The sequence below is a fragment of the Aptenodytes patagonicus genome, chromosome 1, assembly GCF_965638725.1.
Source record: "Aptenodytes patagonicus chromosome 1, bAptPat1.pri.cur, whole genome shotgun sequence".
In the NCBI taxonomy this organism is placed as follows: Eukaryota; Metazoa; Chordata; class Aves; order Sphenisciformes; family Spheniscidae; genus Aptenodytes; species Aptenodytes patagonicus.
This window is the reverse complement of record NC_134949.1, coordinates 70338589-70365069: the sequence shown is the minus strand read 5'-3', so window position 1 is coordinate 70365069 and position 26481 is coordinate 70338589. Positions and strand designations below refer to the sequence as shown.

General features: G+C 47.7%; 1 protein-coding gene across 1 annotated transcript in view; it reads right to left on the bottom strand.

Annotated features, from left to right (window-relative positions):
* The window catches only part of CACNA1C (calcium voltage-gated channel subunit alpha1 C), a 457514-nt gene that overhangs the window by 9800 nt on the left and 421233 nt on the right, over positions 1–26481 (bottom strand). Inside the window, exons 32-46 of the mRNA XM_076341467.1 lie at positions 25766–25798; positions 22582–22710; positions 18888–18953; positions 15602–15693; positions 14618–14783; positions 13591–13718; positions 11823–11919; positions 9920–10022; positions 6771–6872; positions 5235–5362; positions 3952–4086; positions 2609–2961; positions 1704–1730; positions 694–822; positions 110–219 (exon numbers count right to left, since the gene is read on the bottom strand). Coding sequence (XP_076197582.1) covers positions 110–219; positions 694–822; positions 1704–1730; positions 2609–2961; positions 3952–4086; positions 5235–5362; positions 6771–6872; positions 9920–10022; positions 11823–11919; positions 13591–13718; positions 14618–14783; positions 15602–15693; positions 18888–18953; positions 22582–22710; positions 25766–25798 — 1798 coding nt within the window. The remainder of the gene's footprint in view (positions 1–109; positions 220–693; positions 823–1703; positions 1731–2608; positions 2962–3951; positions 4087–5234; positions 5363–6770; positions 6873–9919; positions 10023–11822; positions 11920–13590; positions 13719–14617; positions 14784–15601; positions 15694–18887; positions 18954–22581; positions 22711–25765; positions 25799–26481) is intronic.

The following is a 26481-nucleotide window of genomic DNA, read 5'->3' as shown; positions in this document are numbered from 1 at the left end:
AGCAAACAGCAACGCCCGTGCCCACACATGCTGAGATTCCTCCAGCAAGACGTGAGAACTCAGTTGAGGCAGAGGAGAGCACAGCCAGCATGTCACGCTGGGATGTTACCTAGCGCCGAGGAGCACAGAAACCCTTTCTTCGGAGAGTGCCGGGTGTCCTCTCCTTTGTTGTTTTCTGGTGGAGTAAGTTGTCTGTTTTCATCATCTTGGTATGCAAGCCTGGAAAGGAGAACAGAGGGATTCTAGAAAAGCAGCTGATATTGGACAGAATAACCGCTCTTCCAGCAAGGAAGCCAAGAAGATCATGTTATCAAATGGATGCAATAGTGAGCTAACTTCAAGCTATAACTGGTTCAGGGGCAGTAAGAGAGGCCACGAGGCAGACAACGCTCTAAAGATGAGATCTGGGAACATTAGATGGTAGAAGTGAATAGGGAGGGGAAGCCCTGCGGATCCAGATGTCTCATTTGAGGAGAAGGAAAATCCTAGGTGAAAGATATCCTTTTCAATGTTACTTCTCAGGGCTGAACTGCATTTTTTAAAAATTATTTTCTGATATTTGAGTTGTCAGACCAAAGTCTTCTGGCCTTATCCCATAAATTGAAATTTTTGTAGAAAAACATCACCTCTTCCCACCTCTCCCCCTTAATTAAAGAACCACCCAAACACCTTGACTAAAGCTGCAAAGCTCACATTTCAGTAGAGAGCAGACTTGGTTCACTACAGTACTCAATGTCTTCATTCAAATTTTCATCATAAGTCTCATCCTGAGACACTTCCTCTTGGCAAACAATTGCCAGCTGGCTGTCTCTGGAACTGGAGCTAATGAGCAAAAAAGACAAGTCAAGACACGGAGATGGTAAAGACAACCTGTTATAAAGACAAGAATGACAGGCTCCATCTGTCTCAGTTTATTATAATGTTGAAGAGCTATCATAGAAAAATCAGCAGAGTTCACAAACACAAAGCAACAACCTTTGTCTGTGTCCTCTTTCAGAGGAAGAGTTTCTTAAATCAATGCTGAACAATACTGTAAACATATTATTGTCATTTGTGACTACATGCACTCTATATATGCGCACATCACACTGACCACTCTTCCAAAGATACACCTCACTGAACTCGAAGTAAAATCTGAGATGGGCTCTTGGAAATACAGCTTTTTCCCTTGTTGCAAAAGCCTTGGTTACGAATTTCAGAGAAGCCTCCTAGACACTAACAGTAACTCTCTCAGCTCTGTGGTGTATGGTCTCTGCCTCCCAAATCCCTTACTCTGCACCATCTCTCCCCTCTGCCTCCTGTTCATGCTCTTGTTCCTTGCTGTCTTTTCCATCTTTGGTCCCTTTTTTCTCATTGCCAACTGCAGAGTGTTTCTACTGAATTCAGTAGGATCTGTTCAAACCCTTAGGCTTGACAGCCCTTAATTCCCTGCTTGCCTCCTCCTTGTCCCTCTGTCTCACGTCTCAGACCTCATATTTCACTTCATTCTGAATTTGTGTTTTCTGAGGAGTAAAGTAAAACCAGGAAGCCCTGAGTTGAGAGTATTTTCTGGAGATGTCATGGTGATCATTACCTCTTTTTCAGCCCTACTGACACCAAAAAGAAGAGCTCATATTCAGCATTAATGGGGATTTGGACTTTCAATGGGACAAACAGTGGGTCTTACACCCAGAGAGCATTAGAGCATGAGGGAGAACACGTACCGTCCCAGTGTTTCGTAGTAATGCGTCCTAATTCACGGAAGGTACCCAAGGAAGCAAGAAGAGAAAAGAACACCATGTTAGCAGTGTCACATCAGCACAAGTCAGCAAGGCGGAGGGCAAATGGCAACACTTGTTGTGCAACTCCTGTGGCCTCTCTCAGGAAGGCACAAAATAGAAAAACCACTGGACTCTTTACTTGGGCAATTCTGCACCCACTGAATTTCCTCAGTCTTATTGTCCTATTCTATCCTTTGCTGGGGCAGCATTGCCCACTCTCTGCACTGAAAAAAAATTTCCAGCTTCTTCCTGCTGTTACTGAAACAGTTAAAAATATCTCCTACTGATAAAAGTGATACTCCTTTTGTATTAGTCATCTGTGCGTAAACAGCCTGAAAGCTGTCCAGAGAAGGGGATTTTCTTTGCTTTGCACAGTATTGCATTTCTGAAAACCTTGCCTCCCTCCTCCCAGAATGCCTTTGGTGACCTCTGTAGGGATGTGACCCACCGAATGAAAAACTACTGACTTCCACAAAGCTCCCTATTGGGCGCTTAAGAGATGAATTGCAGTCCCTTTGTCTTTCAGTTAGCAGTTGATAAAACACCTCCCTGTGGCAAAGGAGGGATAAATAAGGCTCCTTTTGGTTTTTACAAAGGCTTCTTCATGATAAAGCCCAAAGAAATCAAGTGTGTTGGTCAGTGAGAGTGCTGCTGCTTTGCAGTGCTCAGCTGATGCATATCTGTTGCACCGTGGGCTTTGGCACAAGTGGAGAACCAGAAGGCCCAATCCAGGCTGCAGGCCGGGCAATGTCTGGTGGGTGACTTCAGCTAGGCAGCAGTGCTCTGGTGTTTGCATGCATGTTCCTCTCCCTGGTCCCTTGACCCACTCTCTGCTCCATGCAGCTTACCTTTTGGAAGGTAGTTTCCAAGGAGCCTCCTGCACACGTATGGTTGGTGACAAGGGGGTCCCGTGGCCTTCCACTGTGCTGACAGTGCTGGGGTAGCTGGGTGGGCTGGGGAAGCGGCACAGGGCAGTGTTGTTGGCATTATTGATGTTGGCATTGGAGCCTGAAGATGAGTAGCTGCTGGGAGTGAAGGTGGAGTCCACCAACTTCTCATGAGATGGAGACTCGGTATCCCCCTGGTTGTTGCCAGACTTATTGATGTGCAAGGGTCGCTGGGTGGTGAATGTCTGGGGGAACGCACTCCTGCCATCACTTTGGTAATAGCTGACATGGTTTCCAAACAAGCCTCCGGCTCTCTGTCAGAGAAACAGAAATTATTTTCCCTTTGTGAGTAAGAAGGTTTGCAAAGGCCCTGGTGTTTCCTGCTTAGCCTGTTGAGCAAAAAAAATGTGAGGACCAAAGTGTGCATGATAGCACTGGTGCTCTCTCTGCCAGAGGATAGTGCATGGACTTCTCTGTCAGAGAGACTAGGTACACGCAGGCTGTGAAAGCTTTAGCTTTCTAAGATATTTCAGAGGACTGGCCAGGTGCATAGGTGAGGCAAATGTGTCTCTACACCTCCCACCAGTCCTGGGAGTGCAGGACCGGGTAGGGATGCAAGAACCAGGTAACTGCTTTCTGGTTTTCACAGTGCAGTTACAAAGCAACATTTAGACATGAGAGGGGATTTGAGAGGAGCACCAGAAACTATTAATCACCTGGAGGAATGAATGAAGAAAGACTTAATGAGCCACTTATGTACTGTTTAGATGATGAGTAATGAAAGGGACTGACGGCATCTTTCTGTAAGGAAAGGAAGAAAATGCCAAAGGAGAGGAAATATTACCAGAGGAGACAATTACAAGAAATAGGAATGAAATAAGAAAGAGAAGATTTAGGTAACTTGCTTGGAAAATTTCCTCCTTCCGTAGGAGCTCTGGTGGGTTCTGGTATACTTTTTGGAAGGATGCTACTTGTGCCCCTGAAAGGAGGAGTGAACAAAAAAACAAAGTATGCCTGGCTGCTGCTCTGCAGACTGTAGGATGGCTGAATTGATCTGTTCTTCAGACTCTTTGGCCACTCTCGTTCTGATTTTATTTAGGTTTTATGAAGGAAACTTCCACTGAGAAGAAAATGGGATAAAAACTGTGCAAAGATCTCAGGACTTGGCACCCTGAGTCCACTACTCTAGGGTCTAGAAAACAAGGAGGCCCCAGCTGAAATACAGAGTGCCTAAAAGAGAATGTAGCACTCTTTGAGCTCAGCTACTGGTCTAGCCTCAGCTTGTAAACTTGTTCAGCACCTACCCGGAAGATATCATCTTCAGAGGCAGCAGAAACAGCTTCTTTCATGGCCTTATCTAGCTCTTCTTCAGCTGTCAGGTCTCCAGAAATTGCTCGTCGGATCTCTGGCCCAATGTCGTGAAGTGTGCGCAGACCAGCCTGCAAAACAGCAAACTATAGAGCTTCATATCTCCGAGTGGGTATATGAGAAATAAAAGCAGTGCTATTTCTTCCTAAGCACTGTGAAGCCCTTTTACTTAATATAGCATCCCCAGCTCCTAGAAAAACACCAACAAATTCTGTTCTTTCATCTCCAGCTTAGAGAGGGAAAAACTCTTAGCAATTCAAAACAGGAATGTTAGTTGCTAGTCCCCTGGCTTCATCACAACAGGACATAGACATAAATCCACAGGCTTGACTAAGCAAGTCCGCATGCTTTCAACTTTGGGTTCTCAGATCCACAACCAGAAGCCCTAGAGCAGCCACAGTTCCAGATGAACCATGTACTCAGTGCCTCCGAAAATATCTTCTTTTTAATCAGCAGCTTAAATATGGATTTAATAGCTAAACTTCTGGCATCTGGACCTGGACAGTCCTCAAACCCCTCACTGACTGGAATCTGTTCCACGAAGTCCATCCAGGGAGCTAAGCTGTGGGTATGCAGAGACCTCCGTCTGTATCCGTGCCTGTGTCACAGCACTTTTTAGCTTGCTGGAACTCCAGAGTCACCCTTTTTCCTCACTGTACACTTGAGGGACATAAATGGTGCTGCTTGCACAGTCAATGGGGCTTTCTCATTCTTTCACGCAGCCTGGTAGTTCACCCAGTGAACATGTAGCACAGTGGTGAACAGATCCCAAGTCTTAGAACCTGATGCCCTGTCCGTTGGATGGCCTTGGCATCCAGGTATGCTTTTTGCTTTTTAACTGATTTTGCCTCCTGGCAACATGCTCTCCCTGACCCTGTTATAGTGACTCCCCTCAGAAAGGGTAGAATGAATGTGGTAATAAGCAAATGTCTGCTGGACACTTCATACCAGTTCTCTAAAAGGAACCCAAATTTCAAATATTACTGGCAGATTGATAAACTGTGGATATACCTCACTTGTGCCTTCCACCTCCAGAGCTAAGGGATGTGGCCCGTGGTACATACATGTTTATCCAAAAGGATTGATGTGTTAATTCAAGGGGTCTACAAGCTCCTTTCCAGTGGGGATAGCCCATTGCAGCCCCCAGAACGGTTGAGAGGGAAGTGGGATCAAATGCCTCTACTGTACCACCCCTGTCCATCCTGTGCCCGCTTGTCACCTGCAAGGAGAGCGCGTTGCGCTGGGAGGGCTTGCCCACCAGTCCCTGTTCTTTACGTTTCTTGAACTTCCGGAAATACTCCTGAATCAGGAAAGTGGCGTAGAACTTCCCGACGGTCACCTCGTCATCTGCAAAGGGGTATTAAAAAAAATAATAAATTAAATAAGCAACTGATTTTAAACAGTGTCTTTGCTAATGTGACCCTTGCAATTCGCAGCAGAAACACTAGGCACCACAGTGCATCTCTGCTTTTTATGGCATCAGGGTGCAGGGCTGAAAGAAGGGATTGCTCCACAGCCAGAGCTTGCTGTAAGTAGTCAGGAGGAGAGGTGCACATGGCATTTGGATAGACTGGCTCTGCTGGCAGAGAACCCCGATAGCTATGCACCTCTGGATGTACATTGTTTATGGTGAAGTGCCTCTAACCTTTGCAGTCTCTGGTATTGGTTTACCACATAGGATCTTGCTATAGCAGCAGCCTCCCAGTCTGGGTCAATACATGCTGCTTTGTCTTGCGACAGCCTGGGGTAATACGCACTCAAGAGTCTGGGCTCACCAACAGCATCTGACTGACCATCCATCCCAGACCTGATCTGGCCCTTCTCTGCATTGAAATTCTGTATGGTTGTGCCTAGCATGGGTGTGAGCGAACCAAAATGATCACCTCTCCCCAGAAATGCAGTCATTGCTGTATTCTCACTCAATACAAAAGTGTCAATGAGCCAAAATGTAAGCTAAGTGGACATGGTCCACTGACTTCAGAGCAGGCTGAGCAAGGTTCAGGATCTGGCTGCAGCTGTTAACTAACTACCAAGTGCTGTTCTGTGCTATAGCCCCTGGAACCACCTGGAAGGTCAGTGAAGGCCACACTGGATGCCCATGCACCTGGGGTCCCAAGAAGCCTAGCAAAGGAGTTGCCCAGAAGCCTGGTAATTACAGCCTACCAGGGACGCTGCATAGAAACCCACAGCAATCTGTTACACCAGTTCAGACTGGCTGAGGAATGTCCCTAGGTACGTGAGTCTTTGACAGGTATCATAGTAGAAAGCAGTTACATGAGTAAAAAAAGAGTTATATGCCATAGTAAAGGTAGTTTTGCTAAATATGAAGGGGTTATGAGATGGGGCTGCATCCTTAACTTGTGTGTAAGGCCATATCTCTTATGCAGTCAAGATAAAGTCCACATCATCCTCTCTGGAGCTACTTAGCTCTGCCTGCTTCCTTTGCCCCCAGCAGGCACCAGGTAATGTCCAGGGGAGCAAATGCCCATGATCAAACTGGGGCAAGATCTAGGAATAAAGGTTTCTAACTCCTATTTATACACCTTTTCTTCCTTCCCTGATTTCTCAGCAGCAAGAACATGATACTCATGTTAGTATAGGCAGAAACAGATCTCAGCCTGATGAAATACAGGTAACAGCTTGTAGAAGAAAGCTTGTCCCCCATATTCCACCTGATGATCACGAGATGCAGTAGGATATGTCAGGTGGGGAAAAAGACAGAGATTCAGAGACTGGGACAAGATCCTGCACTCACCACCTGCGGGGGGCACCACCTGGTCCAGCAGCTTCATACTTGTGCGCTTCCAGATTTTCTTAATTATTGCTCTCAGCTCTTCGTTGGCTTGCTCTAGGTTACCTGCAGGGTGAAAATCATCAGAGACAGGAATTAAGCAGACCCTGCAGAGGAGCAATTTCACGTCTGGCATGGCAATCTTAGGTGGAAAATATCAGAGCTTTTTCAGTAGTGGAAACTTTTGGGCAAAGAGATGCTCTGACCATTCCTAAAGCCCCCTCACAGCAAGAGGTCTTCTTCCTAAATACGCATAGTCATCTAAGGGTAGGAAGGTGACTGTGTTACTGACTGATAGTCTGCAACAGCCAGAAACAACAGAACCATGGTACTACTTCATCCCAAAAAGTAACAATCTCATCTAACACCTCAAATTTTAACTGAGGTCCAGTAAAGGTTGAATATGATGAGAACAGAAGTCAGTTAATGGGAAACTACAGCTTGGGGAAGACAAATAATTGGTGGTAAAGATGCATCTAGAAATCTGAAGACCTGGGCCTGCTTGCAGCACTTCCCAAGAACTACCTGTTGCAATCTCTGCCTCCCAGCAGATATCAAGTTCTTCAGGTGGTGCCAAGAGTCTGCCTTGGAGAGTCTGCACAGTGCTCTGACAAGGCTCTCTGGGCATGTGCAAGGCTTTCACTATCCAACTCAGAGGACTGTCCCAGGATATTCATGTTTATTCTCTGAAGAACAGCATAGGCTATAACAAGCCTTTTATGTAACTATTTGAACTTAGACATTACATGTTCCTCCAAGGGGCTCTGAGCTAAATGAGACATTAATCACGCCACACTACCCCTTGAGAGTGAGTGAAGCAGATTCGGTTTATATCCTTTCCTTCTAGGCACCCATTTCCTCCCAAAGGACTCACCTTCGATTTTATTTCTTGATTTACGTACATTCAAACCCCTTATAATTGAAGCTCTCTTCTCTCTCTAGGTGTATGAAACCACTATCCTGTCTTCCTAAAGGTGCTGTTCCTGCAGCTTTTCTTATTGCTCCCCAGCATTAAGGTTCCTCAGTGTGCTGCACAGGGCTCTGCATGGCAGTAGCTCTCTTAATAGGATGCAGTGAAGACAGGGACACTAAGTAACTTAGAATCATAGAATCATAGAATCATTGAGGTTGGAAAAGACCTCTAAGATCATCGAGTCCAACCGTCAACCCAACACCACCATGCCCACTAAACCATGTCCCTAAGCGCCTCATCTACTCGTCTTTTAAATACCTCCAGGGATGGGGACTCAACCACTTCCCTGGGCAGCCTGTTCCAATGTTTCACCACTCTTTCAGGAAAGACATTTTTCCTTACATCCAATCTAAACCTCCCCTGCCGCAACTTGAGGCCATTTCCTCTCGTCCTATCGCTTGTTACTTCGGAGAAAAGACCAACACCCACCTCGCTACAACCTCCTTTCAGGTAGTTGTAGAGAGCGATGAGGTCTCCCCTCAGCCTCCTTTTCTCCAGGCTAAACAACCCCAGTTCCCTCAGCCGCTCCTCATAAGACTTGTGCTCCAGACCCCTCACCAGCCTCGTTGCCCTTCTCTGGACATGCTCCAGCACCTCAATGTCCTTCTTGTAGTGAGGGGCCCAAAACTGAACACAGTATTCGAGGTGCGGCCTCACCAGTGCCGAGTACAGGGGCACGATCACTTCCCTACTCCTGCTGGCCACACTATTTCTGATACAGGCCAGGATGCCATTGGCCTTCTTGGCCGCCTGGGCACACTGCCGGCTCATGTTCAGCCGGCTGTCGACCAACACCCCCAGGTCCTTCTCTGCTGGGCAGCTTTCCAGCCACTCTTCCCCAAGCCTGTAGCGCTGCATGGGGTTGTTGTGGCCGAAGTGCAGGACCCGGCACTTGTCCTTGTTGAACCTCATACAGTTGGCCTGGGCCTGGGCCCATCGATCCAGCCTGTCCACTTGCTGAGGATGAAACAGGTGGACAGCATCAAAGGCAGAAATCTGACTCAGGAGGGCTAATTCCAAACTCCTGCCCTAACCACTTACAAGATCCTGCTAAGGCAAGAAAGCAAGCAGTTTGAAGCTTTAGGTGGTTTCCCAGGAGTTCACTGGCAATGACTCTGAGAGTTTGAGGCTAAGACAGACAAGAAAATTGAGTCCTTTTTGGGCCTCTGTTTCATAAGACACAAGATGTCCTACAGGGGTTGCGGTTGGCTTTTTCCTCAGGAGAGCCTCTTTGGCTACAGTCAAATTCTGCTTAGCACAACATTCAAGGCCTTAATATAATTTTTTTTTTTTAAATTTTACCACTTCTTTTGGCTCAGCTGTCAGTATAATCCTGGCACAGTAAGATAGGGTTCTGCTGGTCTCTGCTTTCCCATGCCTGAAATGTAATGCAGCCACTCCTGAGGCAGAGGTGTTTAGCTGTGAATCACAGACATACATGCTCTTTTAGAGCATCTCATTAATACATGAAGCCAGGCTTTGACTCAGGACCAATATCTTTCATTACAGCAGGCGACAGAGTGCAACAAAGGGGACAAGCTGAGTCCAAAATCTTGTCTGCTTTCCCCAACTATACCTGCTGGTCTATGCAAAGCTATTAACAGTCCCTTTGCTTCTCATCTGTCTTTAGGCCTACACCACCACTGTCACTACAATGTGATGTTAACTCATGCTAATAGGAAGCACAGGAGGAGTTTTAGTGAGGTGAGACCCTCGAGTCCAAGATCTTTTGCCTCCCTTGGATTGGAAGATCAGTGGCAACAGCAGTCAAAAAGTGGCCCAGCTCTGCAGCCGCTTTGGACAAGGGGAGGCTTCTTTGCCCTTCTTCCTCCCCGATTGCTGTTTGAGCCGATATTGATCTGAAGCTTTAACTTTGAGACCATTGTAAAGAACGTGATCAATAATCTGAGATGATACCATGGGAAGCACCAGCTTTCTAGATAACTGGAAACACTGTTCTCTCCCTAGAAGATATTATTCCTCCAAACATCTTCACATTGCTTTTTGTACCATGTGCTGCTTATGAGTAACTGGGATCATTTTACACAAGATGTCCTTATTGTTGTATTCCAGCTCAGCACACTTTGGTGTGAACACTACTCAGCTACCTTTGTACCCTTACAGTCAGCAAGCTTCTTACCTTCTGTCTTGATCCTCAGTGCTGTTCTGACCAATGCAAAGAGAGTGGCATTGAACATGACAGTCCCATCACTGTTCAGTGGCATATTCATGGAGACAAGGCGCTGTAGAGTAAGGAGAAGAAAGAGAACAATCATACTGCCAACACATGGACTGAAGCCTCATGATGCCCTCCAGACCTGCTACCCCTCTTATGTGAGCATCCATGGCCCGTGGATTTAGTTACACAATTATAAAAGTACTTGTCATATCCACCGATGGTCCCAGCCATGGTGTGTTTGCCCTGGGGTCTCTCTTCCACTGATAATACTCTGTTTTCTTCAATGTGGCTATCACTTTCTAACCTTCGTTTTCCCCAGTGGCCAGTGGGCATTTGCCCACAGTGTATTACATGGACAGAGATTTGTTCCAGTTCCCAAACCATTTGGCTTTTAAATGACACCTTTTTTTTCTTATAAGGAGCAAACTGATTTCTTCATACCTCATGAGGCACTTGCAAACTCACCTGCCCTAAAGCTGTGCCTGGTGCAAATGAATGCAGAGAGCCAGAACCTTTCTTTCAGGTGACAGGCTTGAAGAAAGGGGATTAGCCGAACCTGAAAGCTGGTCTACTTTATCCAACTATTCCCCCTCTCCGTTTTAAAACAACGCTGTGTCTGCCCTGCAGTAATTCTGTAAAGCCATGTAGGACAGAGAATGAGTGCTGAGTACTGTTGCAGCTGCAGGGTGAGCTTCAGTGAGACCAATGACATGTATCTGAGACAGATGTAGCAGAGTCACCAGATCTTACGTCCTTACTTCTGTCTCAGGAGGTAAGAGACACCAGGGACTTGTTTTGAACTCTTATGCTTTCAGGGGTTGATTTTGTTTGAGCTCTGTCTTCTGCCACTTTCATGCAACAGGCTTGGTTCAGTACCAAACTGGAGGAAAGGGTGTCATCCCCCATCACTACCACTGCAGTCACAGAATGGGGAGTTTGAACCAGATCGAGACAACAAACAATTGCTAGACAGCAAACCAAAAGGGATCAGCAGTAGGCCACAGAAGTCACATACTTCTGTGTACAGGCCCCAGGCTTTGTATTTTGCTCTGAGATTGATATAAAAAACAACTACAAGTGTCACATACAAACTCTGGGACTTGCGAGGAGATAAACAAAGAACTTCAACTGAAGGAAGCATAAAGGTTATAAACATGTCGTTATTCACTAGAGAGAGTCCTTTGTCATAGCCGGAGTCTCACAACCAAAGAAATGAGTGAGACATTTTCACAGAAAATCTGTCCTTGCCCTTCCTGTGTTTTAATACCACGCTCACCTTGCTGTTTAGTATCTGTCCGTTATTTAAGCAAGAATGAGAGAGAAGACTAGGTTTTTGGCGCACTGCTTAGTCCAAAGAAAATCTCAGGGATACTTTTACTTGCCCTGTTATTTCTGTCTGTCCTAATCTGTCTTGGGATGTGTGTTTGATACCGCAAACATACGTGTGGCTGATTCACTGCTCGATATTTGAGAGCTGTAGTTAGCATGGGAGCTCTCCGCTAGCTGGAGAGAGGGCTGGCGGTGCGCCGATTGATGTCTCGGACTAGCGGACAACCCGCCCGCTGGCGACTCTCCCGCCCTGGGCTAGGTTGCTGCCGCCCGGAGGAGCCGGGGAGCGGCGCAGGGCGGCCGGGGGGACGGCTCAAAGACGTGCTGTCGCCGGCTCTGCCGCGGCGGGGCAGCACACGCCGCCGCTCCCGCCCCGCTCCCGCCGCGCCCCGCCGGGACCGGCGCCGGCCCCCGCCCGGCGGGCAGCGACCCGGGAGGCGGCCGGGCCGTGCGGCAGGCCCAGCTAGAAAATGCCATCGCGGGGTATTTAGCTGCTCGTGACTCCCCGCCTTCCCCGAGCCGCAGCGTGCCTTACTTTGCAAGCCACCCGGTGCGGGCAGAGCTTCCCGAAGCCCAGGGGGGGCTGAATCCGCCGGAGCAGTGTCACCACGTCCAAGTGTTTGATCCGTCCCCTAAAGAAGAAAGCACAGTGAGGGTCGCGTCCTTACCACGGGGCGACCTGCTGATCCGCCTGCAGAGTGCGGCTGCAGCTAGAAGCATCACTGCGATCTGTCCAGCCCCATGCTGCCACTCCCTGTAGCCTGGGCATAGCTGAAGGTATTATTTCAGGCCTCTTGCATTCGGTGCGTTCCTCAGGATTTGCCCAGCACTCATGTAACTCCTACTGGTACAGAAAACCCAGCTGTCAGTCATACACAAGTCAAGACTTGCAAGAATTGACTTCAGTGATTCGAATGCTGCAGTTCCTCAGTGCATGAATGGACAATTTGGGGTTGTCCCCCCCCCCGACCTGCTCAAAATCTACGGCTGCTTGTTTACCTGTTGGTCTTAGGTCTATAGCAGGCACAGAGGTGCAAAGGGTCTCTTTTCTCCTGGTGCTTTACCTCCCATATAAATAGGCCCAAGCCACTGTCTTTTGATACTTGTTTATGCTGTGGGCTGTCACTGGAGCCAGCGCAAAACAAAGTGCTGAATTTCCTCCACGGCAGCAGTTGAGTTTCTTTTAAGTTCTGTAAATGGCATCTCAAAAGAAGCATTCTCTCGTGGAGGGAGGACAGCTACCAGAGCCAGAGTTGGGGCTTCAAGCATGGGACATGGGTGCGGAAGAGGGAAAAAATGAGCTTCCCGTTTATAGATGGGAAGGAACAGGATGTCATCTGGACTGAGCGGCTATCTATTATACGGCTTCAGCCACTGCAGTCTTGCCTTCAAACAAGCACAAATAGTAGCATCTGTTTTGTTAACAAACAGTATATTTATTAGAATTCTGTGCTTATCCCCTATCCATATTAAAAGTCTCTCTGGGCAGTCACCATGGATAGGAAGAAGGGTTTCAATTTACGTATCACTCTGATAATGTGACATGGCCTTACATATTGCAGAACCTGAGCCCAAATTAATCTTGACACTATGTCTCCTAAAGAGATCTGCTTTTAGTTTATGCCAAGACCTCTTTCCACAGTTTTTGCATCATGAGGGGGGCTTTGCAATTACAATTGTCAACTGTACTGTAATGCCACAGGGATCTAAATGCACTTTAAGCCTAAGCATGTGTCAAACAGAGCATATAATACTGAATGTCAGTTAAGCCCTTGTGTGAGTTGTTCTTGTGTAACTTTAAATCCCTGCAAGTCTGCTGATGTAAATAACCCTGTAGACAACGTAACGCAGCCATGTGAAGGTACAGGTTGTGATGGGCCTATATGACATATGACAAAACGGAGATTTGAGCACAGCAGCTCTACTGTCAGTAGAAAGTCAAATAGAAGAGTCACAGCTCAATATCCCAAACACATGCAACAATAAACCAACCCTCTAACCTCCATTGCTCAGTCTCCTGCTGCATATCCCTAAACAGTCTGTATCTCCCCCGGACTGAAAGTGAAGCAATGTCCTGCCAGGTAACAGTGCAGCCTAAATGCTGAGATTTTTGTGTGTATCCTTGCACTGCTGGCTTATGGATTCACCAGCAATACCTTGTGGAGGTACCTAGTTTAAGATTTTTTGCAGAAAAAAAGTGTTCCTGCAGTAGGAACATGGCACTTACTGCACAGGGTCTGGAGAACAGAAAATAACAGGCCTGTTCTCCCGAGGAGCTCTGATATCCAGGCTGGGTTACTTACTTGGCTTCAGGGTCATACTCTGCCCAGATCCTTTTAAACTCATCCAGGTGGTGTGGTCCTAAAATGGACCAGTCCCGTGTCAGGTAATCAAAGTTATCCATTATAACAGCTACAAAAAGATTGATGATCTGCAAACAAGGACAGAGACGACTTGATGGATGAGGCAGGTAACAGTAGACTTTATCGGGTTCTCCATTTAAGGTCTGGATTTGGACTCATAAAACTAGGAAGCTATTGGGGGTGGGTTCTCTGTTCCCCCATGCCAGCCCCCCAGTTTAAATGGGAAGATCCCAGAGGCGGGATATTCTCAGCTGGTCACATTTTTCTCTTCCCTACTGAATGGATGAGGTGCAAGCTTGCTGAATTCTTAGACATGCTGCAATGGCTTTTTATTTACCGGTGTCTTTGCCCAGCAGAACGGGGTAGTGGTGGAAGAACCTGGGATTTAACCTCTACAGGCAGTGGGGCTGAGACAAAAGTCCTTTCTTCTGGCCCAAGACCAAAACTTTTAAAATGTTGCTGCTGTTCACTGGGAGAGTTTTGCGCACTGATGCCAGCTGCAGAGCATGTGCTGTCGCTCTGAGCAATGCTGCATTGCCAACCGGAGCAGATGCAAGTGGGATATGTGTATTCTCACAGTCATTGCTGCTGGCAGGGGAGGAAAAACCTGCTCAGCAGCCAGAAGGAAGGTAGGAGGGAAGGTGGGAAGTGTGGCTGAGGCGTTGCTAGCCTCAGCACAGCCCACAACATGCTAATTTGGTTTTCTCATTGAGGGGGAGGGGGGAAGAGCGCTCCTTTGCTGTGCACAAAGGATTGGGACTGGAAGCAGAGCATCCCCCAGAGCTGGAGGGAGGCAGGAATGGCAGTGACCAAGGGGGTGTTGTCACTGAAAGGGTGCTGCTGGGAAAGACCCCGTGGGGAGATTTCCCCTCTCTGAGATCATTCTTCTGCTGTGCAGTGATGATATCTGGGGAGGCAGGGGCTCAGTCTGACAGAGGGCAGGTTTCGGTTGCTGGGGTGGACTCACCAGGAAGGCACAGAGCATGTAGAAGCTGATGAAATAGAAGACGGCGAAGCTGCTGCCACAGGAGTGATCAGCTTCGGTGGAGTTGGCCGGCTCCGACTCTGGGTCGCACTTCTTGTCTGGGAGACATGCCAGCATGATTTCCTGCCAGGCCTCACCGGTGGCACACCTGGGCATGGCAAAGGGCAAGGGAAGACAGCAGTGACCTTCGATGCGAGAGAGACTGGCACATTAGCAACCTGTTCCTGCTCCCATGAACATCAATGGGAGTTTTGCCACTGAGGTCAATTAAGAGCAAGTTAGGCTGATGGCCAGGCTTTGACATACACTGGCATACCCCGCTCCTCTTTTCAGCTTTGTTGCCATCATCAGCGTGTTGTTCCTGACTGGCTTTGCCTAGTGTGGGTATGGGGCTGTCGTGCTCCAACCAGCCAGAGTCATTGAGACGTGTGTGACACGGCTATGGATTGCATGAAATAACTCCTTGAAAACGAGGAAAGAGTGTTGAATATGTGCCAACTCCCCACTCCTTCAGCACCCCTCCCTGGCCCTGGCACACCTGGCCACAGCTGGAGCAGGATGATGTGCTAAGCTGAGCTGGGCATGGCCATGCCAAAGCATGAGTGGGAGTTCATGTCCCTTTCCCTGCTAAAATAAGCTGGAAGTCATACTGGCTCGATTTGAACGAAAGGAGGAGTTTGTGATGCATATCAACGTTTGAGAGCACTGAAAACTGGCTACCTTCCTTCTGAGTAGGAGGACTTGCCTCCCTCCCCAGCACTGAGTGTTGGCCAGTGTCAGCTGTCAGGGTACAAAACTTAATGGACTGGTTGTTTCATCTGATGTAACTCCTAGGCTCCCCCACTAAGGGACAACATGTTTCTACTCACCTCGTGAGCATGACACGGTAGAAGGAGATAAGCTGTGCCCAAGAGCAGAGGAATCATGCTCTCAGACTGACACAATCCAGAGCTGTCAAACACCCACCTGAAAAGCAGCAGCACTGCCTGGGGGAAGGTCTGGAAGTTGTTGTTTCGGTTGATTTGTGTGGTATCGTTCAGCGCAATTTTACCAAACACCTGGCAGAGAGCAGAGGTCTTTTCAGGTTAGCCCTGCAAAATCCCCAAACCTCTTGTCACCTGTAGCTCTTGGCCTCACCCTGACTCTGATATTTAACAGAATCTGCTCTTCTCTTAAAAAAATCATTTCCACAGGTCTTTCATATTTGCTGTTGCTTCCCTTACTTGTGCTTTATCACCGGAGAAGCACTTATTTTGTGGCAAGAGGCATCTTTTGTTAAAACAAGACATCCTTCCTTATTTCATACACTGTGAATATGTGATATGGGGCGTTATTGTAACAAGCATTCATATGGGGAGGGGGGGTCCAGCTGAAAGAAATCAATAACACAGAAGAAAAGCCTTCATTGCTTATCTGTCTTCACCAGGAGGAAATGATAGCAAAAGACCAGCAGCTGCAAAGCCTTGAGCTTCCAACTCTGTGGGGTGCCTTGGATCTTTCCAAAACAATGTAAAGTACGTTGCCTTGGATCTGGAGATTGTCCAAATGCTTGCCCTTTTAGTAGCTACACTTGTCACCAGCAGGTGACACCCCCTCCCTGAATGCAGCAGTGTGAAGATGATGACGACTAGATTTGCCCAGACAAGGGTGGCCTACACCTTGCTTCCGAGCCCAATCAATCATCGCTACACCAACTAGTTCATCCAGCCACAGCACGAAGCCTGCAACCATCAGCAAACCTTTTTAGGGGCCTGCCCTCGGATGTGAAGTCCCCAGTGCAGGAGAGTTTCAGGCTTCTTTGAAAAAGTCTTATATAGCTTTGGTACTTTTGGGCACTGGGACTGAGAGCTTAACAAACCTTGCCTGGCAGAAAGGTCTCTGCACAGCATAGTCAGTCAGGACTATTCATTCCCCATCGACAGCAACGTGACAGAGATCTCAAGGACTGAGAACTGTAATCTCGTAGCCAAAATGAGCAGCAGGAACAGAGCACCTCTGAAAGAACACGGAGCTTCTTTTCAAGCAAATGTCACCGATAATTAACACCCCAAAAGAAACAATGATGTGGAGAGAAGCGCAGGGACAATGGCGGGGAGGCCATGCCAGATGGGAGGGAGGGTCTGTACGTGGCAGGCTTTCTGCAGGGGTTCCTCATGGACGTGTGGGCCTTGCCCAGCCTCGACCGCCCCCACACTGTGGGTAGCAGTGACAGCCCCAGCTGCACTGAGGAGGAGCAGAAGGACAGATTAAATGCTCAGAGGCAGTTTGAGCTGAGGCAGCCCATATTTTTCATTTCAGGCAAGCGTAGGCAATGGAACTTCCCATGCTGGAAGTCTGATTTTCCTTTCCACCCTGCAGCTTCCCTCACACATGATGCACTGGCGGCAGCTACTACGGGTGCTTTGCATTAGGTACCTACGAGGAGCTGCAGGTAGAGGTTCCTCTTTCATGACCGTTCCAGTCTGTGCCTCCCGGGCCATTATATGAGTGGCTTCATCCATCAGCATCAATTCGGATTTTTCCACTTGGGCACATTAGGTAGTGAGGCTTGAATGTTGTTATGCTCTAAATCATGGCAGTAGCTGAGATAAAGTGGTAGGTCTCCTTTATGTGGGAAATTCTTATATTTTCATCAGATCTGGTACATCTGGTCTGTCAAGGTAGCTGCTTAATGGGGTGAGGAAGGATTTTCCTTCCTATGTATCCCTATGTGTGAGGGAACTCTATATATCAACAGGTTCAAAAAAGCAGCATACAAAATGTCCGAGATGCCATTTGGACAAAAAGTGATGATAACAGGTCTGTGGGCTCTAAGCAAAGAGGGAAGATGAGAAAAGTTGGTTTTCTCATTGGAAGACAGAAGGGTAAGAAGCAATCTAGTAATCTAGATCAATGTGAAAGACACATGTATGATCTTCAGGCTGCTGAGATGATTAAAACAGAGGCTTGAATGTTAGCCAAAGATTAAATAGCCAACTTAGAACTAGCTGACAGAAAAGGGATTAGAATTACAGAATAAAATATCTAGCCCTGGCAGCGCCCCCATCATCGTAGACCCCATCTGCGTGGGTCCTTGGAAGCCATTTTTAATGCTTTGTGTAGCTATACAACACTAGTGTAACACTCTCAAGTGATTTTCTGTAGAGAACAGGTAATCCTGTAAGATCTTGGCCATTTGACCTAGTTAGGTATTAAAGGCGAAACTGGCAAGTTTACAGTATGAGCCTCGTAGACTAAATGACAGCTGTAATTACTGGGGGGCAATTGAGATAACCTATGATAATTCAAGAAAAGATTAGTTTTATTTTTCAAACTGGGGGAGGGTAGATGGAGTCTGTGAAAAGATGTGATTGTAATAACAGGAAACAAATTAAAACAAGGTCACAGAGGTCAGACGAATTTTGTTACAAATTCTGTTGGCATTGTGAAACCAAGAAGCCTGTCATGTTTGCAGACCTCTGGAAGCAATTATGCCATGCCTGTTTATACTTCGGTCTCTGGTCCCAGATGGCTGACTTGTCTGAGATCTTTGATTAACACCAAAGTGGAAAGTGAAGCTTGGTTTGAAAAGCAGCACAGCAAATGAGGCTGGGACTGTCACAGACTGTGCCTATATCACATGCTTTCTTCAATGGCCTGTATGCAACATCAGTTCCTTGCACAGATGAACGCTCAGGCTGGTTCCAAGTTCATTTTGCAAACTGAATAGGATATTGTGTTGATGCAGCTTCCTGAAGAACTGGCACAAACACAGAGCGTCGGTACATCGGGTCTGATCCCATATTTACCTTCACAGGTGTAAATCAAAAGCTGCTTTTTACAACTCAGTGGAAGTTATGCCAGTGTGAAAGTGATGCGACAGAAAAATTGGGTTTCTTCAGTGCAGCACGGCCGTAAGCCCACTGAAACAACTATTTTGAACCAACGAGCAAGGCAGTAAATCTCTTTTGCCACCATTGCTGGATATTTCTTTGAGAGTGTGGAGGGCAGGCAAGGTCCTTTTACTGTTGGCATATTGCATTCTGCCATTAAATGGGTCATTTTTTGTTTTTTTTCTGGAGTGCGTTGTGCTCCTGTTGGAAGTGCATAGGCAGACAATGTTTTCCAACCAAGGTTAGCTGCCGTCTTACCTTACTGGGTGAAAACATTCTTGTAAGCCCCTACAACCACACATTGATCTAGTTACTTTATACGTCAGTTCCCAAAACTCTAACAGAAGACAGACACAGCTGAGCTCTTCAGCATCACTTACCTGCATCCCGATCACAGCGTAGATGAAGAACAACATCACTATTAAAAGAGCCACATAGGGGAGAGCCTAGAAATGAAAAAAAAAAAAAAAAGAGAGCACTGTGTCTCCACCGAGCCCGGTGCACTGGAGCCTGGTTCATGCTCCTGGCTTTAGGAAACTGGGCAGAGGCTGGCCCCAAACGTGGCGTCTGTAATTTGGCCAGGTGGCCACTAGATGCCTCTACAGGCCCACATTTGCTTGCTCTCCCCGCCACCACCCTGCTGCCAGCCAGCTCAGGCAGGCTCTGACTCTGCTCCCACTCGTGATGGTGTAGCTCTGCTGCCTTCAAGTCAGTCCTGCCCTTGATGGAGTGAGGAAAGCGAGGGCAAAAACAGTGTCTACAGCTGCTTATCAAGAGGAGAAAACTCTCATAACAGTATTATTCTGGCACTAATGGCAATGTGATTTTTTCTGGATCCAGCCTGGTGAAATCAGAAATGCAACAGCTGCCGAGATCCAAATTCAAGGCTTCTGCTACAATGGCTGGTACCATCCTAAGTACCCAAAGCAGCATCAGCTTTGTTCCCTGTTCAGCGTTAGGTGTCTGTGATGGTGTCTGCAATGCACTGTGTCTGTGATCAGCTGCTGAAGAGGAAATGCAGAGCCCTGATATGCAGAGCTGCCTCATAAGGAAGAGGCCAGTGCAATCAGCAAAGTGTTGAGTGCTATCGATTTCCTCCGCCACTAGCAGGAACCAAGGGCACAGCTCAGGACCTCACAGGCTCAGGCTTTTGAGGAGGAATTTTCTACTCTGTTGCTTTTGAAATATATAGAGCTCAGACCAGAGATTTCCAGACCTTACTTCAGAGGCAACGGGCAGACACATTCATCCTGAAAATGTGAGTATGGTCCCTGATCTGGATTTTGAACACCCCATTTCACAGAGTATAAAAAGCCTACAACTTTTTTTTTTTTTTTTAATATAAGATTATTTACACATTTTAAGTTTATGCCTAAATTCAACAGGGCTAAATCCTACAGGAAGACTCGAGGAAAATTTTTCACTGACCACTATGGAGATTTGACTAAGATCTGCAGAAATCATCTCAAAGAGATCTGAATTTTAAAATGGCAAAAACTCAAACCTTTAAACAATGCCTGTAATCATCATCTTGAGGCTCAGGGGCAGATTCCGCTGTGTTTTATGGGGTCAGACAAATCTGTATGGTTACCCCACAATGTCAGTGGAGATACACCAGCTCAGAATTGGGCTCCAAACATTTTTTGATGATCTAGTTGGGACTTGATACAAACAAGACCTAAGAAGAGCTCCTGGGGTAGTGTCCAGACAGGACCTGAGGTGCAATAACCTTACCACTTCTTCTATCTTTCAAATGGGGATGGGAAAAGTGTCTTCTCTCCTGTCCGTCTGGCCCTCCACTTTCTTTCCATGTTCTTTTGCTCAGCCCGCTCCTCTCCACTGACGCACCTTCCTACTCATCTCTGCCCCTTATTTCCCACGGCTCCTTCAGCTCCCCACCTCCCATATTCCACTCTTCTGGCTCTGTCCTCCTCTGTCTCCGTCCTTCCCTGGCTTTACCACTTTGTCCTTGTGATTCCCACGGCCTTGCCTTGCCCTCAGCACCCCTCTCACTTCCTACTCCTCCCACTCACCAGCCTGGGCTCTGTTGCTGTCTCTGCAGGCGGAAACCCCGCTGAGCATTTTCCCACCACACGCTCCTCTGACCAGTGCCCCAACTTGTATGTAAGCACTGTGCACCATGCACAGGGCACATGGTAGTTACGATGGGCTCTGAAATCCAGCACAAGTTCGTTGCTTATTAGGCTGCCCTGTGTGAGCAGAGACACTTCCTGGAAGCATGTGGGGACACGGAGAAGAGCCCGTGCCAGACAAAGTCTGCAGGGATCCCAGATTTTGACAGTGGGAGTGGCTGAGTTAAGAGCCCTGCACAGTGGCTATTCTTAGCTACCAAAGGAGCCTCCCAGTAGTTGCAAGAGGAGGAACTCTGAGCAGAGAATACCATGTTATAAATGGCTAAAGACTTTCAAGGGAAAAGGCACTTGCTTGCAGTGGTTTTTTTTCCCCCCCCTGCTGTGGAAGATACCTTCCTTGATACTTTCTCCCATCACCCTACAACCCTGCCTAAAAGTGACTCTCCAATCAAAGAGGTCTGAAGGTCACTGGAGGGAAGTACCAGGCACTCCCTTTCCCATCCATCTCATCCTCTCCAGCCAAGAGCCGTGGCAAGCTGAGCTCAGGATAAGAGCAAGCTATTGCTAAAGAGGCTGGTGGGGCACAGGGGCAAGGGGAGGAGAAGCAGGAACTGGAAAGTGTGACTGTGTTCCCTGCATCAGGGATGGCTGAGCTGTGCCAAGGGAATCTCATTCCTATGCATGCAGACAAAATGGTTCCCACTAGAGCCGCTCAAATAACAACCTGGAAGTTAGCAACCGTGTAAGCAATGGAAAAAGTCGCTTGTGGTATGGATGTGTCAGTCAAGGAGTGTGCAACATGAGTCCTTTGCATGAGCCTGGTGGTCTGGCTACTGAGAGCACCTGGGAGCTGCACTGGAAAAAGTCCAGATTGATCCCTGGTGTACACATGTGCTACTTCTGCTGACAGAGACACAAGTTGTGGTGATCCACAGTGCTGCAGGCTTTGGTCCCAGCTTGTGTTGTAGCTGGTGAGGTTTAAATTTTAAAGCATGGATCAGCTCCTTTCCCATTTGAGTCGATACAAATGCTATTTAAAGCCTCAATCTGAGGGATATATGATTGCTGTTTCAAGACTTGTGTGTTGCACAAGTTACTCTTTCATGCTTTTGTCCAGTGGTGTGTCCTGCATCTTTTCTCATGTTTAGACCACCATTTGTATTCCTGTGGTGTCTTTCCCTGACACTTCATCCAGACCTGCGCCAGCTAACATCCAGGTTGTGCTGGCCCAGTAAATCCAGGTCAAGTACTTATAAAATGCAGGAATGTGCTATGCTTCATCTCTAACTACCATTTTTCTATACATGGCTAGGTTATGTTTGCAGTTTTTTTCTAGCAAATAGCTATCTCTTGGTGTTTGTTTTCCCCTAGAAGTGATGATTCTTATCCAGTCTGGTCTCCTTCACCTTCCCCTATGTACTCTGGTACTTCACCTACCACTGAAATGCAACCTGCCTCCAGGGAAAAAGCAGCAGCAATTTAATATCTTGGCATTGTTACCAGGGCAAAATGTGTGGGGTCAAAAAGGTGAAATTCTTCCTGGATGAAAGCATGGGGCCACACACCTCTAATACTGGAAATCCTCAAAACAAGGCTTAAGGGAAACTTAATTGAGACCCAGGCCTTCCCCATAGCTGTGTGTTTCACTTAAAGCAACAGATATAAAATACAGCTAAAATGGAAAAAAAAAAAAGAGGAGATTGAAGGGTTACAGACAGGCAGTAATTGAGTTGAACTGAACCATCAAGGCTGTTCAGGAAGATCTCAAGCAATTACTCATGCTTTAAAGATGAAACTTATACCAAGGCAGTCTTCCCTTGTGAGCCCCATTTACTTGAGTCTCATTCGTGCCACGTGTCACTGGTGCACACAGCTCTGACCAGCAGCCTTTGAGCTCAGGCACTTGGGTGAAACCCCTCCCCGAGGGGCCACCAAGGGGGAAAAAAAAAGTGTTAGGTCTTAGAGATAAGTGAAGGAATACCTGGAAGGACTTGATGAAGGTCCAAAGCAGTGTCCGGATGCCCTCCCCTCGGCTCAGGAGCTTCACGAGACGCATCACGCGGAAGAGTCGGAAGAAGGTGATTGAGATGCGAGAGTTTTCCTCTGCGTTCTGGAAGCCATTGGCACAGAGGCAGGAGTTACAACAGCATGGGAGGAACAGGGGCCCTGGGCCACAGAGGACGCTATGCCGAGAGCTCACTGCACTGTTCCTTGTCCTGGTACCGCTCCCTGGGCTTGCACTGCCCTGGCACCCCAGGGATGGGCCGAGGCCAGTCAAGCCTGCCCTCTCTCCCATGGTGGTGAGGCTACTCTATGGGGGCTCTCGAGGCCATCAGCCTTTCCCTTCAGGTTGCCTGGACTCTTGGGGATTAGGGATATGTTATGCTATAAACCCCTCCATTACATCTCCTCCTCACATTGGAAAGATGCAATTCTCCTTTGACATTGTACTGGAGGAGAAAGATACTTTTTCTTTTCACCTGTCTGCTATGTTTTACCCCAGCAAGTGCCTCAGCCAGCAGTTCTGGTGAATCTGATGTCGGGCATCAGCCACGTGCCGCTTGTTCTGCTGGGAAACAGTAGCAGGTCCCAGGTCTGCTCCAGGGTGCGAAACCCTGCGGGGACATGGCGTGCGCTGCCCCCTGCCCAGCTGCTGGCGTCACCGGCACTGCTGGCAGCCTCGCTGTCCCTGCGCCGCCATGGCCGTGCTTCTGGGGGCTGGGCCGTGGTCGCTTGCTCCCGCTGCTCTGTGTTCAGGCCTTTCGCATTTCTCATGACCCCTTTGTATTTCCCACAGTCTGCGTGCTGCCTTTTTTTTTGGTGTTTTTTTTTTTTTAAAAAACATTTTATTTTGGCTTCACTGCTACTGTTCAAGCGTGCAGTATTTTAAAATAGTCTTTCTTCTGGCCTGTTTTTTTCTCACAGCATCTGCTTTGTCCCTAAGCATTTTCCCCTGGGCCTGTAACCAGCTCTGACGTTCCTCAGCCTTCACACGTGTGAAGGCCACATCCATCTGAGCGCTGCTGCGGCGGCAGGCTTACCTGGGCCTCGGCGGAGGACCCGCTGCCTAGCTTGAGGGGAGGCAAAGCACAGAAAATGCTGTGTTTCCCAGTTCGTTAACCCCCTAAAATACTGTGCAAAGCCTGTGGAGCTGGTGGCTTCCACTAGCAGCACTGTGGGAATGTGACCTCCTGTCACAGGGGGAGATAACACTGTCACCCTAGCACTTGACCTGCAGTGGAGCAAAGAAGTGCACAGAAACCCCCTCTCTGTCCCCACCCAGGCTGCAAAGACTGCAGTTTGAGTCTGAACACCACCGAAAGAGCAACATTTAGGAGGCAGAAACAGTGCAGATCACCCCCGCTGTTAACTACTCACCACTGTGTAAACCAAGAGAGAACAGACCCTTTGGATTTCCTGTCACCGGGCAGTGAAAACAGCAGCTGCTTGTCTTGTCTGCTCCTGATAAAACCCAAGGCACGGGAACCGCCTGGATATACGTTTCTGGGATTAAATGTCCAGATGAGGACATGTACCTGTGCGCTGTGTGTGCTCCTGTTTCCAACCCAGGATGAGCAGATTGGCGCTCAGCTCTGTCGGCCCCCGGCTGGGTCCGTGCCCCAGCTCCTGCAGCGCAGCCATGGGGGCACACAGGGGCCATAGCTGCTTGCTAGTGTGTGTGAATCCCGCTCGCACAGAAAGCACAGTGCTATGTGCAATAGTTCAGGATTGCACCCCAGCTGCAGTTTGTCTGTCTATCTGTGGTGAATCACCAGTGGATATTTTGGGTGGCTTCCTCCAGTCTGCAGCAAAGGCTGACGCTTGCTGCCCGTGCAGTAACCAGGTGAAAAAGATTAGAGAAACAGGCTGTGTCAAGGCAAAGCCTGAGTGCTTCCTCCATCTCACATCATTCTTGTTTTCTGACTTGGGCAACAGGCTGGGGGCTTCAGTGAATCAGAGGGAATTGCTCTGAGGTGAAGGAGGGAATGTGGCCTCCAAGAAATTGAAAATCGTGGCATTCAATACTCTCAGCACTACAGTCCCAGAGGGCTAACTGTGAGGTCACACAGCTCTCCCAATCCTACAGAAGTCCTATGGCCTCTCTTCCACTTTCTCTAAGAAGCTAATACCAACCAAAAGAGAGTTGAGGTCCAAATTTAAAAGTTGTGTGGACAGCAGTACTGCTGTGATTGTGACCAAAAAAAAAAAGTGTTTTCTTATTCTACCTGCTGCTGCTCTTGTCGGCTTGGCCCTTTGGATGGCAGCAAGTTGGGACATGGGTCTGGACAGAAGTTTTAGCATTCCTTCGTCTTTCCTTGCTGAGAGGAGGCAGCTGCTGTAGGCAGAAAATTATCCCTGTCCTCCTGGGGTCCTGGAGTAGGCAAAGTCTAAGCAGTGGATAAAATAGAACAAATTCCTCCCTGACACAAATCTGCAATTTGCTGACATCAAACCACTTAGCCAAAAACACTCAGTGATGCCTCGGCAGATTACGGTCATTTTAAGACTAGGTGGCTACTGATTAGCCGGTGCTTGAGTAGCCTTGCTTGCTTTCTCCTGGCTTTAATCCAGCTTTTTGAAGGCGTATCCTTGACAGAGGAGGGAGGTTCTGCAAAGTGGCAATTAAGAGAATGGAGTTACTGCAACTCTGTTAGGCTGATGTGGGAACTGCCTTGTCCACCAAGGCAGCAGAGTTTGTGTGCACCATTGCACGACTTACCCTTTTTTGTGCAAAGTACGAACTCAAATGTTATGGTGAATCACGTCATTGAAGAGGAACTTCAGGGTCCCAATCCTTTCTAGTCTGGAGGCTTGGACATGAAGTCACATTGCAAACTCATTCAGCATCACATTGATAGTGACATAGTTTGTTGCTAACAAGAAATCTTACCAGGTCTAGTTCTCTCTTGGTGAGTCATTAGAAGGCAGAACAACAGTTAACTTGACCAACGGAAAGCTCAGGATGCACAAGAAATACACATGTGCAGCATATTCACAGCTCATGTGAACACCAGACTCACATCAATACACAACATGGCAGCTTCATGCACAAATAACTAGGCTGGGCTTGGAGAGAGAACTCGTGATCACGGGAAGAGAATAAAGGAGTGTGTTAGAAAGAGTGTCACAGAAGCTGGGAGGGTGGTCTGTATTTTCGGTCTTACCATAGAGGAAGAGCATTGGGTATGTTCAGCTGGCTTTAAAGAAAGGCAGACAGAAATAAGCTGTAATAAGTCTCCAATCAAGAGCCCTAGTAAACTAGGTCTTGGCTAACACAGGAGCAACAAAATGGCAGAAGAGGGCAAAAGGGAGTTTGAAAGAAATGCACAAGAGGCTGGGCTTATTCCCTAGGATGTCCAGGATCAAAGCTGGCCATGGCAGAAGTAGGTACAACTCCCACTGAATTTCATGTAAACCGTATCCACTACCACCACATGTGAATTGCACCCGGTATCTCCTGAGTGCTAGACATCCTGGCATCAAGGCAGTGGAGGTACTGATATTGTTAAAATGTTTCTTGTATTACTACTATCAAGTTCAATACAGGGGCTGATTTAGCTCCCAAACTCGGATCCAGGCCATGTCTGCACAGGGACCAGCCAGCTTCTAGTGCATCATTAGTCTGATTTGTAAACCCATAATATCCCAGTGCTAAAACAACACTTTCTATTTATATATCCCCATTCCCTTACACATAGTTCTGGGTGATAACATTGTTGTTACTAAGACAATGGGTTGGGACAGTCTAATTGGCTCTTGGCAACCCTACAACACCCACCGCCAGCTGTGGAAAGTGGGTTGGTAAAGCTGGTTAGCTTGCTATACCTTCACCCACCTCACAGCAAAGCTCCAGGGACCCAATGGATGTCCTTGGAGGCCA